The following is a 14,507-nucleotide window of genomic DNA, read 5'->3' as shown; positions in this document are numbered from 1 at the left end:
TATTTTGAAATGTTGATCTTCAAGCAATTGGAGGCTAGCTGGATCTGCTATAAAGGAGGTTTACCTAACTTTAGATATGAATTCTATGTTTTGAGGAAATGGACTCCGAAAGATATGAAAATAAAAAAAAAATGTCAACTATCAACTCAAAAGTAGAGGAGAAACATACATTATAAATATCTGACTATTTACATAGTTAACGGCTGCTAAGAATGAAATAGAAGTTGGAAGAAAGAGCATCTATTTTCCTATTATCTTTTAAAGTGCTAAAAGTGCTTTAGTAACCACATCTTTAAGCAATTAATAGCATAGATATTATTATATTATCTATTTAAATTGAAGAAGTGTTAGTATTTAGTCTATTGTTAGCTGAATAACCGGAATTTATCTCACTCTGTTAAATGATTTTTCTCATTAAGCTGAATCTTAGTGATTTATTTGAAAATTCTTCATTATGGAATATTGTTCTTAATTTAACGAAGGTGTGAATTGAAAATATTTTCCACCATATGGAACCATATTGTTATTTGATTGAAAAATGTTTATAACGCTTCAAGTTTTTATTATTATTATTTTTTGCTTGGTATGAGTACAAACTATAATCTTAATCGTTTTGAATCTTTTGCAAGTACAAAAGAATGCATCCTTGACACTGTTTCTTGCTTCAACTAGAGATAGATAAGACAACTACAAGAACGAAAAAATAGAAATAAAAAGAAATCAGAATAAAATGCTTCAATTACACTTGATCATGACTCAACCTTAGAGCTGGGCTTAGCTGCAAATTTTGTAAAATATATAACTATTGAGTTGACCAAAAGAAAAAAACAAAATCTGGAAGATAAACATATTTTTAAAAGTCTGATCTAAATAGCTACCTTATTCGCAAACAGTTCAAACAAGTAAGTAAATTACTTCAAGAAAAAGATCAAGCCCGTAACAAGTTCTTGAATCTTGCTTCTCAACATCGTTAGTGAGGTTGACGCTGTTGTCAACAGTGCATAGTTTGTTACCTTGAATTTACTCCTTAGACTAACAAATAATTTCGCATCTGAAGAAAGCCAGTCACTTTCCAGTTGATAAATGCATTGATGAAGAAGATTTCTCGTCAGATTTTATTGTTATTTTTATTTATTGAAGATGAAGAATGATTTGTTGGCAACGAACAAACCGGATTTATTAATCTGATCCTATCATCGGTATTTGTTATTCTAAATAATACAATTGAAGGTTTATTCCATAAATAAACAAACCGGATTTATTTTTTAAGCATTGAACCTTATATTGGTTTATTTAAAATAACAATTACATTGTACTTGTTAATTGTTATGTTGTACTTGTTACAACAAGTAATTAACAAGGTGATAAAGTCCAATTATACATTCTGCAACTAAGTAGCTATAAATTTGTAACGTTCGTGACTAAAAATAAAAAAACAGAACTATAATATAGTAATAAAACAGGCTAAATTTTTATCATTTGTATGATAATATATCCAACCTTGACAATGAGTAGGTCATAAAACAAAAACAATTATCTTATTTATTTTTTTTTCTTTATTTCATATGCTTTCAACGCGTTTCTTTCTAGAGACTTCAAATTGGTCATCAGGGGCTATGAAACATCTTTGGGTGATTCCAGCTGAGAGATCGCACCTGTAGAGGGGAGTATACACCGCGGGAAACCCGGGGATAAGTGACCTCCAGCTTGTATTCAACAGAATGCTTGTCCATTTAACATCAGTCTTTTTAAGACATCGTCCTGAGCTACACATTCGATAAACTGAGTTATTACTGTAAAAGATGTGGCTTGTATACGACTTGTTTTTATTTCTGAGTTAATGAACGTGAAATTTACTAGTTTTACTGCGGTTCAGTATTCGGACTTTTAGCCTCTAGTACAGGACAATAAATATACTACCAATCAAGAAAAAATAAATAAACTGTAAGTACATTCAAATTTTAAAGAGTGAAAATTGAGCCAAAGGTTCATATTTTTTTTTTAAATTATTCAAAATAAGTTTATTAATTTTTTTTGTTTTGTTTTACTTAGAATTATTATATTAATATTTAATTTTTAAAATATATAGAATAAAGAAAATAGAATTTAAGTGAAAATCGAAAAAAAATGAACCATTTCATGTGAACAAAAAAAGATAAGAGGAATAAAAATGACACAAAAATAAATAAACTAGAATCAATCGGCAACCAAAATAAAACTATAATAGAAATAAATGAGCAATATTTGTAAAACTTAGGGGTATTTGCATAGCATCTAAATCAGATTTCGAACAAAAATAAATTCTGATTAATTACAAATAATTGGAAAAAGCTTAAACAAAATTGTTTTAAGTGCTTTCGATTAGTAATTTGTATTACATGTGTGAATGAAATATCTTAAAAACGAAAGATCAAAGAAAGGTGAAATTAAGAGTACATTTCATACAGGTTCCATCTGAGTCTGGCGATCAAAACTCCTCCATGGACGTACGCCTTTACTGAGTTGATATTTCACTTTTTTTTTGGAATTTTTTCGAAAATGATTTTTTTTTATCTTGGCATTCTGACAGAGAAAAGTGGATTTATAAGTCCACTTATTTTAAAAAAAAATTTAATTTTTTTTTCCACGACATGCGCTAAACAAACTCATTCAAATCCCTTTTATTAGAAAATCTCTTCCAGGGAAAACCATAATAGAGAGGTTCCTAGATATGGGGGTCTATTTCTAATTTCTTCTTCAGAGTCATTTTTATGTTTAGTAGGTACATATTAAGAATTAAATAGTTACCTCTCAACTATTTTCCTGTATTTTACGATTTTAACAATTGTATAATGTATATTTTCAAATGAGTTAACACATTTCTAACAAAATGAACAGTTGACTGCAATATTTTCATTTTCCAGACAATCACAATCGGGTTTAATTTGAAAAATAAACTTAGACCAATTACTTTACTTTGAAATTTATTTCAGTGAAGATTCATTTTAATGTTACAGGAAACTATAACTTATACTCCTTCTACAATAATAGGGAACCCGTATAGTTTTGAAGCATCTAAATTTTTTCAACACAAATTCTCAAATTCAAAAAATTAGCTGTTAAAAGATTGTAGTATGAGACAGTCATGTGTGATTGAATCAATAATTATTTTTGTAGAAGGAAAAATTTAGGGTTCGTATGCTTTCTCTCAATTAGCCCCATTCATAAATTTTAAAAAATATATAAATTTAATCGCCCATCACCTACAATTATCAAGCGCCTTTTTAAGAAAAGTGGTAAATTTAGAATTGCCAAGTTGCAGTACAGAAAACTGTGTGTGTTTCACATTTATTACTTTTATTTTATTATATTTTTAATTTACTTCAATTATATAATAGACTACTGTAAATCGAAATTTATTTAACCAACTGTTGAAATTTAGCAATCAAAATCTTGTCTTTACAGAACTGATAACGATTCCAATTAATGTTTTAACTTTAGAAAATAAACTTATCATTGACTCAATTGTCTAAATGGAAACATTTGCTTTTCCCTGAAGTAAAAGACAAAATATGTTCTATTCAACAGTTTCTATTGGACAGCAAGCGTTCATTTTATCAAGAAAATAGAAAATGTGAACATCACAACTTTTAACAGCTTCAAAAACAAATAAATATTTAATAAGTATAGATTACTAGCGACACACATTTCATTTCATTGTTTTTGCTTCGAAATATTGCCATTGTTGAAAGGCATTCTTTACTAAAACCAAGAAATACTTTTAACGAATAGTCTGATTACTCCCTCGCTATTCAGATATACCAATAAAATCGATCAAAATCGTAGACAACATCTAGTAGAATGCTTATTAAACTTATTTCTTTTTAAACTGTAACAGTTCCAATTTTTATACTCTAAACTTGATAAACATACTCCATTATAGAAACATAGCAAGGATAGTGAAAAAATATCCATTCTACGGTTTCCTGAGTCCGTAAGAGTGGTTTATCTGTCAGTTTGAAGGTATAAATCCACCGAAACACAAGAGTTGAATAAAAAAAAGTAAGGTATATCGCCTAGGTGCCAACACAGAATCCCAAAATAAGTTTTAGTAAAAACTCCCTCTCTCATAAGTGCCATTATTATTTTCCTTGTATTATCTTGTCACCTGCATAATAATTATAAGAGAGACTAAATTTCCAAAATTAAAAAGTGAGAAAAATCGTGCGACTGAATATATTTTTTCAGCTCTAACGATGTTGTTTAAACATTATATAGAGATGACAATAAATTAATTAATCTAAATATACATTTTTTACTTGAAAGAGTTTTCTTCGAAAATTTCTGAGAGAGATATTTGATAGATTCTTCTAAAATGATTTAAATCATAAATATGACTTAAACGATCTGAGATTTAAGAAAAAGCGAGAGTTAGAACCTTGAGAATAATGGTAAGACAAAGCCTGTAGCTGGTGCTATGTTTTAGGATTGAATCCTCCATTTACAGATTTCTAGAAATGAATTTTTAGAAATATATACTTACATTATATTGAAGTTGCAAAAAATTTAAAAATAAATAAGCCTTTCGTAACGAGCCATGCCCACATAATTATCCCTTAAAAGCATGTATTGGAGAATTGATTGGTAAAAGAGAAAGTGTATTTTTTTTAAAATCTTAATTAATAGCAAAGTTTTCTTTTTTAAAATAATATTTTGGGTAGGCTCAGTTTTAGAGCTTAATAATAACAAGCTACTCAACTCCATTCTCTATTCGACATTCCAAAAGTTATCGAGGAACAGTTGAGATAGTTGATTTATTTACAAATAATAGCCGATAGCCACTAAAGGTGTTAAAGGCTAACTAAAGATGGTGAAGGTGATAAAATAAAATCATTAACCTTTTAGAGAGATATTTGAAGAGATAGAGATACCTTGTAGATAGTTACACCTACGTCAATACTTCAAATCAGTCAAAATATTAAATTTGTCATACAAATTTATATTTATTAATAAATTAATTAGTAAACACGGTTTTAATAAAATTATAGATGGCAAAGATTATTATCGAACCGTGATAATAATAATTATTACACAAATTACTACTTCCCACTCATTAATTACATTATTACTATTAAAGTCTTAGGCAACATTAGGTACAAATACAAACCATCAGTGCGATCAAAAACCTTGTGATTTAATAATGATAATATATAAATTGCAGTAAAGGTTAATTTTATCAGAAGTGAAAGACCTTGATGAACTTCCTTCCAAAAAATTTTAAGATTACATAATTTAGATTCTTTGGTTTATACAATATGTATTTAGGTCTCGAGTAAAAAAAAAGGAAACTCATTTTGGTTCTCCTTCTCTTATAGATTCCGTGAGGATATAATATATGCTGTACATCTAATAGAAGTTATGGAACTTTAACCATATTGTTTTTTTAGCTAACTATATTGGTTATAACAAAAGTCATTGTAACATTATATAATATATATAATCTGTTGTAATTATAAACCTTCTTTTCCATTTGTTTTCCTTATGGTTTTCGCTTATTCGTATCGCTTATTAACTCCTAAATCTTACTGCGTGCGGTTTCCCCTTTGGCTTAATTCTGACTGGCTCTATGTCATTTCGCTCAATAAGTCTAAGCCTCTTTAAGTATCTTCCCAAAGAAGAGCTTCGCTGGCGTCTCACTTCTGATGTGGTAAATTTCGTTGATTAAAAAAGTGCCGCATTACATTTTTAGAGCATTTCTTCTGTCGGTAATAATCTTTTTTAAACACTAAATTCAAGGCACTTTTCGTCAGGCCATTTGTTGCAGAGTTATGTGTAGGGCTAAATTTTATAGATCTCGTTTTACTTGCCAAAGAAATGAATATGCATTCTATAACTGGACCATGTTGTCTAGGACTAGTAATTTCTGGATAATAAAGTTTTTACCTGCTTAGATAAATAGTTTATTTGGAAATTTTGATGGAAACATTTATTTAAGATATCTGTGCAAGCTTGTTTAAGCTAGCTTCCACTTCCGTCTTCAAGCAACTATGGCTGATGAGTCGCAAAGCAATTGAATTACTGTTGCACTATGCTTCAAGAAGCAATAAGAACATTATTAAGTTCTTATGCGACATAAGCGGATTGAACATTTATGTGACGCTCGCGAAAATCACGGGTTCGGTAAAGGCGTGATGGCCTAGTTTTCTATATTAAGATATAGAAGTGCATGCACTAAGGTGCATCTATAATTTTTTACTTGGAGGTAGGTAATAATCAGCATCGTATGCAACGAGAAATCAATGCCTAGCTAACTGTCAGAATAATGAGCCAGCGTTCTGATTTGATGCAAAGAATTACAAAGGCGTGAAATACATCGACACAACTAGCCTTTTCATCAAAGCAATAAAAGTTTTATTAAACATTTTTATTACTGTTTTAATTATTAATGAACTGAGAGGAAATCCCGTCCTTCCAAAAATAGTTACTGCCTTTAATGTGTTCTACTGTTCACTCTTAGTTCTGTCATTGAAATTAAGGACCACCTAGTGTTCTAATCTAATTCTTCAATAAACGCAAGACATTTATCATTTGCCTGACAAGTGTCATCAAGCAAAAACTACTCTTGAACCGATGTTACTCTAATACCAATCTCAATTTCTAATTTCTTATATTTTTTTTGTTGACTTTCTTAGCTCTGAATTTATTTATTTTTTTCAAATTTATAAATCCAATGGATCAATAATAAATAACTTATTTTATTTCCAGGTAGGACCTACAAATCATGAAGTTTAGCGGATTGCTAGGTCTCTATTTTTTAATTTGCAGCTCTCAAAGCCAAGGTAAATATATATTTATTAAACTATTTCAGCAACAGGAATATTTAACCACTTTTTCCCACTTACGGACAGTTTTAAAGCCAAACAAAACTATATTTTATTCCCCTATAAGAAATATGACAAAAAATTATTATAGAACTATTAAATTAGAACTACCGCTTTCTCTTGTAAAGCGCCAATATAAACAAAGACAAATTAAAGCATGAAATTGTACACAAGGTTTCATAGCTTTTTTTAAATTAAATTGTATAAGCGATCTGAATATGCTAAGAAGTATTCCATACTCTACGTTTTACCAGTTCTGACTTTAGTAAACAAAAAAAAAGTATCGACATGGTTTGTTTTATAAATGCGAATAGTACATGGAATTAAAACTTACCACAACCAATTTGAGCAAGATTCCAAGTTACAGAGAGTTCCGGCTCAAATGGCATTGATGCTGAAGTGTCATTGTTTATAAATATATATGTACAATTAAATAGAACAATAAAATTAAACTAGTCACGATGTTAGTTATGATGAAATCATTTAATTTAAGTAGCTTAAATTTGGCTTGATGGAAGTTCCAGAAAGTATTCTTAGCATTGTTTAGTAAAGATTTTCAATTAACAAAAAAAAAAAATCTACTGATCTCTAGTCCAACAAAATTATTAGCAATCTTTTCAAACACAGAGTAAGAAAATACTAAATAAATGTAGCTATTTTGTCATAGAACTTAGTACCATTTTTAATTTTATAACCCTGAAATAAATTGTACTTAATTAAAGATGCTAATGATTCATTTCAAAATTTTTCAGATGGCATCACTTTGCCAGCAACTTTTGCTCAAGAACAAGAGCTGACAAGCACAGAAAACCAGATTTCCATTACCACGACTACCCAAACTTCAGAAGAGATGACTTCCATTTTATTTTCTAATTTCTATACTCTGCCACCTGATAGTATTGAAGAAAGACAAGATGATGAACAATTTAGTGATGATTCTTCCGATTTCACCCGACATTATGATTTAGAAAGAGCTAGATATACTAGCAATGTCCATCATTGTAAAAGAGAGTGTAAAAAAGGTGAATGTTCTCAAAGTATATTCATTCAGATTTAAAAAAGTTATAGTAAGAAAATAATACCATAATTGAAGACCTCTTTGTGCACTATTTACAGGCGAACCTCCAAGAAGATGTCAATATCATTTTAACGTTGAAGACTATGAAGCGATGAGCAAAGCTTGCTACAATTGTCCTTATAATCTAACCGATTGCTATCGTCCTGATTGTATAGCCACTGATGGAGTTAAAAGGCCACTAACTGTTATCAATAGAATGCTACCTGGGCCGAGTGTTGAAGTATTTATCATAATAATTACTCAATCTTATTTCACACTATATTTCACAATCAACTCATAGCAATATATTTTGTTTTAAAGGTATGTCTCAATGATGAAATTGTGATTGACTTAGAGAATAATCTCCTTGACTCTAGCACATCAATACACTGGCATGGTCAACATCAAAAGGAATATCCTTATATGGACGGAGTACCCTTTGTAACACAATGTCCAGTTCCACCAAAAACCACATTTCGCTATCGTTATATCGCTGCAACTCCTGGCACACATTTCTGGCATTCGCATTCTGGTATCTAAATAATTCTATTTATAGACAATGTCTATTTTATAAGAAGAAAATTATAATAGTTTTTGTTTAATCAATATCAGGAACTCAGAGAGCAGATGGAGCATTTGGAGCATTAATCGTTCGCCAACCGAAAGAGTTTGAACCACACTCTAATCTGTACGATTTTGATCTTTCTGAACACACAATAACCGTACTAGATTGGTCTCATGAGCTTGGAATCGCCATATTTACGGCACATCATCATTCTGATGGGGATAATAAACCTCCAACAATACAAGTTAATGGCAGAGGAATGTACAAACCATTTCCATCTACGAACAATTCTCTTATATACACACCACCTGCTAGTTTCATTGTGGAGCAGGTATTCACAAATAGTTTGGTAAAATATTCACTTTTTATCAGCAAAAATATCAAATTTTGAAAATTGATAAATTTTTAGGGTTATAGATATCGATTTAGGTTAATCAACGCAGGTGTACTGAATTGCCCAATAGAGTTATCTATTGATAATCACACTCTTTTCGCAATAGGTACAGATGGTAGTGACATTGAACCTGTGGAAGGTACTAGAAATGATTTTTTTTATAACATTGTGAAATAGCAAAATTTGGGAGCGATTAAATTTTTATAAAGCCTTATTTTCCAGTTGATTCAATCGTATCCTACGCTGGAGAAAGATGGGATTTTATATTAGATGCATCTGCTGACATAGCTGATTACTGGTTAAGATTCCGAGGATTGATGGATTGTGATGATAGATTTAAAAGTGCACACATGGCGGCAGTACTTCATTACAAGGATGCAACGGGATCTGGTTATCCACCAGAACCTTTATCATATGAACTAGCTGAACGAGGAGGCTTGGTAATTTCATTCATGTTTATAGCAGATAGAATTATTTATCTAACAAATACGGATTTTAACGTTTTACTGATTAGTTGTTTTGTTTTTAAAAAAATAGTTTGTAGTTTAATTACTAAAACAAACACAAAGAGTAGTCATCTTTTGGAAAATTTAAGGGTTCCAGTTCGTCTAGATTACTACATGTTTTCTCACTGGTACCTAGTTTTAAGGCCAAAGCTAAAGTATACAAAAAGGGTAGCCATGTTTTGAAAAGTGTAAGGTAAAATACACTGGAAAAATACCGAATTGGGATCTATTTCATCCAGATTTCTTATTATTTTGTCACTGTTATCTAGTTTTGAGTCCAAAGCTGAAGTATACATAAAGGGTAGCCATCTTTTAGAAAGTGTAAGGTAAAATACAATGGAAAAATACCGAATTGGAATCCAGTTCGTCCAGATTTCTACTGCTTTTGTCTCTGTAATCTTGAGACCTCTGTTTTGAGGCCAAAGCTGAAACAAACTCAAAGGGTAACCTTTTTTTTGGAAATGTAAAGTAAAATTCAATGGAAAAGTACTGAATTGGGTTCCAGTTCGTCTAGATTTCTACTTGTTTTGTCTCTGTTATGTACTATTAAGGCCAAAGATAAAGTATACATAATAGGTGGTCCTCCTTTAAAAAATGTTAAGTAAAATTCAACGGAAAAATACCGGATTGGGATCCAGTTTGTCCAAATTTCTTCTTATTTTGTCTCTGGTATCTAGTTTTGAGTCCAAAGCTGAAGTATACATAAAGGGTAGCCATCTTTTGGAAAGTGTAAGGTAAAATACGATGGAAAAATACCGAATTGGGTTCCAGTTAGTCCAGATTGCTTGTTTGAAACTAAAATGAACTTCCCCTTAACAAAATCTCATCAATCATGCGCTACGTTGGTTACAAAAAAGTTAACAACAAGAGAATCAACAAGAGCATTTTCTGAAAATGCCGTTTTTCCCCATTTTCGGCAACTTTTTTCTTGAAATCTATAAGATCTGGATTGTTTTAAAAAAATACAGTTATAAAGGAAAATTTGCCCTGTATTAAAAAGAAAATTGGGGATTTTTATGATTTAAGAAAAAAGAGAAAGCAATTGTCAAATATGAGTGTTTTTCAATGATACTCTTTTTCGTGCACTTTTTGACGATCAACTTTTATAGAACTGCCCTGGCGGTCAGTTTCAATACATAGTATAGTTTTTGATATAGTATAGTATGTTTATTTGTTTGCTACGAATACCAATATATTTTAATTTCTTTCATCACTTCAAGAAGTAGTTTCCCAGTGAATCTTTATTGGTAACGTAAACTTTGTTGTTTTTTTACATCAAATGTTTCGTCTAATGGCCTCTTTCTCACTCCAAATCACCTGATTAAAACAAAGAACAAAAATCGAAGGAGTTTCACACAAATGCGTCATCCGGAAATGCTTTGTTGTTAAACCATTTTCCTTTAGCTTATCTCGATTTCATCGAAAATTTCTCTTTTAAGCCTTGTAAATAGCAGGCAAACAAATCTCATTTTTAATAACAAAAAAACATTAGAAGATTCTATAATTAAGATTCTCTACAGAAACGGTTCTGCATTAATATTAATATAAATGTGTAGATTGTTAGAATCATAGTTGTTGACGAAACCGAACTTTTAAAAATCAGAAAATACATTACAAAATTGATTTTTGATTGGTTTTTAATGTTCTCGAAACTGAGAGAATATATGTAAGATAATCACTTTTATTTAAACCATTCTCCGGAACCTCGTTTTTTGGAGAGCTAGTCTGGTATTTAGCCTAGATAAACTCTTAATGCAAACTATTTCCAAATGAATTTTAATGTGTTGTAAACAAAAAAATAATAGTCATCATAAAATAAAAAAGCTCTTGTATTATCTACAGTTTTAAGATAATTTGTAATGATGGCATCAACTCATCTAGTTAAATTAATACATAAATAAAATATTTAAGACAATAATCACATATTAAACGAAACAATTTCAGACATTAAATGCACTGAATGTAGCAGCGAATGATCCATCTTCGTTGAACGTACCAGATTTAAATTCTACAAAAGCAGCAGACGAAAGTCTGAAACCATTAGCAGATAGAAGATTGGTTTTAGCTTATGATTTCAATGCTATAGACAATGAACATTTTTATAAACGTAATTTGTATGGAATTATGGATGGTGAGTAAAACAACTCATTAACCTGCTATCAACTGATATTGTTTCTTAATTGCACTTATTTTCATCTAAACTTTATTTGTTTTAGTACCACGAAACAAGAGAGTACTTACTCCTCAGTTCAATCATGTCTCTCTGAAATTACAACCTTTTCCATTACTCTCTCAGCCTGAAGATATTCAACCTTCAACATTTTGCAACCATAGCCAGCTAGAATCATGTAAGGGTAAATACTGTGAATGTACCAACGTAGTGGAGCTAAAATTGGGAGAAGTTGTTGAAGTAGTACTTATTGATATAGGTATTTGGTTCTATTACAATTATAAAATTTACTAACATTAAAAATGCAATAAAAAAGAAGAGAATTCTACTCAAAATTTTTGTTTAGGTGTATCGTATGATGCCAATCATCCATTTCATCTTCATGGGCATTCTTTCCGAGTGATTGCCATGGACAGACTAGGCAGAAATGTTACAGCTGAAAAAGTTTTGAAACTGGATGAATTGGGTCAAATTAAAAGAAATCTCAGAACGGCAGTAGTTAAAGACACGGTAACAGTTCCAGATGGAGGCTACACTATAATCAGATTCATTGCAAATAATCCAGGTAAATATTGTTAATCTAGAGTTGAATGAATATTAACAGTGTGTAAACATAACAAAAGAGAAAAAGAAAAGGTTTCTCTATTTGGAGAAAGAAATAGTTTGAAAAAGTAGATACTATGAATTTGTGAAACGAAGAAGAGTTAAAAGCCAACAACTGGATACAATACACTTAAAAAAAAGCCCATCGTTTCCTGTTTTCCAGCTAGATAATGCTCAAGTCAAAATATTTCCGTTAGATTCAGGAAAAGATTGCAAAAAAGAAGTGACTATGACCTGTTATAAACCCACCCTATAATCCAGACTTGGTTGCAACCAACACATTGATTTGTACAAAGCACACTTCCTTTACGGGAAAAAATTGACTTCAACTTCATTAGCTGAAACTAGTGTGCAAGAATTTTTGTTACCAAATCCAAAGGCCTCAGCAAGGAGCCGATCCTATGTTATAATAGGTTATATTTTGAACAAAAATAAAGAACGTACTTCTCCCTTTATCAATAAATTAAAATTATTTATTTTTTACTGTTTTTCCTATCAGTGATAGAATCATGTCTTTTTAAATGTAATTATAATGTCTTTAATTAATTAACAGGTTACTGGATGTTCCATTGCCACATTGAATTCCACGTTGAACTTGGTATGGCACTACTTTTTAAAGTTGGATCTCATTCTGATTTTCCACCAGTGCCAGCTGGTTTTCCTAAATGTGGTAATTATTTACCACCACTACCTGATATATCCTCATCCACAAAACTACAAAAAGAAAATGAAGTGAATTTCGGCCAGACTTGGGAATACAATTCAACCACCAAATCTGACAACGGTAAACCGGGCGTTATTTCCATAACTTCTTGGTGGCCATTACATCAAGATAGTGTATCTTTTGCCACAACAAATCATAGTATTAATAATAATCTTATAGTAATTAATTTATTTCTTTTATGGTGGTTTGTTAGTAAAATATACTCCAGATTTTGTTTGGTATCTTAGTGAAGTGCAAAACCCAAATTCTAAAGGAAAGAATTTATCACAAATTGCCTTACATGTATTGTTATTTTCATTAAGTAATACTTAAGATTTAGAGACTGAAACAAATTGAATCATTGTGTACAAATGCTTAACAACTTAACATAGAAACTATTTCATTGAAAGTTTAACTCTATTCTTCTTCGTAGTTAAAATGATCTCCGCATCCTCTCTACTTCAATATAATATAATATAATAATATATACAATATACAATATAATATATCCGCAATACTTCACTTTAATATAATCAACTGAACCATCGTTTTGATAAGCGCTTTAACATTCCTACTTAACTACATGAGTTCACTAATAACATTAATTTATTATACATAAATCCGTCCATTTAGAAATGGTGGCAGCAGGTTTAGTATATCAATGAGCGTAGACTTGTTAGAGCAAGAACCCCAGTTCGAATGTAGCGTATGGCTACTTTTATTTATTTAAATAAAAAAATCAATGGTAAAGACTGTGCTTCACTTTTCATCCTCAACACCTAATTTGATGAACTTTCAAGACCCAACCGAAAAAATTGGCATTACATTTCTACTGATCTCCTTCAAGAATAATCAAACCTTCCTATAAGTTCATGTAAACCTCATTGAACAAACAGAAGGAATATTTTGTTAAAAATTTTATGTAATTAATATAAATAGTTACCTTCCTGGAATATTATTAATTAATGTTAATTTAGAGTTTAAAGTGTCAAAATAGTCAAAACTTGTACAGAGCGTCGATGTTATTTTAAGTATAATTCGTATAGTTTTTTATAAGTAAATTATTTTTGAAAATATCTCTTGTGATCACTGACTTTTACTGTGATAATAACTAAATATTTTGTTATTAATTTAACAATTGTTTAAGAAATTAAATAATTAAAAATAAGTGGTTTTTAATAAAAAAAAAACATATTCCCCAAATCCCTTAAAATCTAGCATCCTCTTTTTTGCCAAGTAAAAAATGGCCAACCAAAGCTTGTTTGGACCTCAAAAATAGTTTTGACCAAAAAGATTTAAGGCGATACAATCCTGGTGATTAATCCTTTAAAAAAAAATGTTCAGTTTCAATCCCATCAAGCGTTTTTGTTTTAGCTTTCAGAGTTTAATGATTTCTTTGCCAAAATTGTATTTTTCCAAAAAAATACGCCTTGGATCTAATTTAAAAGACAATGTTTCTTTTTTTGGTACGCCGGCAGATGGCAAACAAGTTTGCTTATATAGCCCAATGTAAAACGAAAATGATTTGTTCTATGAAAGTCATCAGTCAACAAATGTAGTTCACCATCCATTATGGTTTTGGTTACATAAACAGGACAGTTTATTGTTTTTTTTTTTTTTATTTCTTGCAGCAAATTGTACAAAAAAAA

The 14,507-nt window shown here is 30.3% G+C and overlaps 1 protein-coding gene across 1 annotated transcript; it reads left to right on the top strand.

The window, feature by feature from the left end:
* The first annotated feature begins 1,552 nt into the window (after positions 1-1,552).
* LOC141458659 (uncharacterized) lies at positions 1,553-14,492 on the top strand. The gene is made up of 12 exons (XM_074136937.1): positions 1,553-1,944; positions 6,745-6,818; positions 7,613-7,882; positions 7,977-8,158; positions 8,239-8,449; positions 8,530-8,813; positions 8,892-9,015; positions 9,099-9,316; positions 11,327-11,513; positions 11,599-11,811; positions 11,899-12,117; positions 12,709-14,492. Exons 2-12 carry the CDS (start codon positions 6,761-6,763, stop codon positions 13,104-13,106), a joined length of 2,364 nt encoding a protein of 787 aa, XP_073993038.1. The 5' UTR covers positions 1,553-1,944; positions 6,745-6,760; the 3' UTR covers positions 13,107-14,492.
* The last annotated feature ends 15 nt before the right edge of the window (positions 14,493-14,507 follow it).

This window comes from Rhodnius prolixus, unplaced genomic scaffold (genome assembly GCF_049639745.1).
Source record: "Rhodnius prolixus isolate KJV_2025 unplaced genomic scaffold, Rpr scaffold_5, whole genome shotgun sequence".
Classification (NCBI taxonomy): Eukaryota; Metazoa; Arthropoda; class Insecta; order Hemiptera; family Reduviidae; genus Rhodnius; species Rhodnius prolixus.
Note: the sequence above shows the minus strand (reverse complement) of the source record. Positions and strands in the feature narration are given on the sequence as shown.

Coding starts and splice junctions, on each gene's coding strand:
- LOC141458659 (XM_074136937.1), top strand. CDS start 6,761: ATGAAGTTTAGCGGATTGCTAGGTCTCTATTTTTTAATTTGCAGCTCT. Junction 6,819..7,612: donor TTGCAGCTCTCAAAGCCAAG/GTAAATATATAT, acceptor AAAATTTTTCAG/ATGGCATCACTTTGCCAGCA. Junction 8,814..8,891: donor CTAGTTTCATTGTGGAGCAG/GTATTCACAAAT, acceptor ATAAATTTTTAG/GGTTATAGATATCGATTTAG.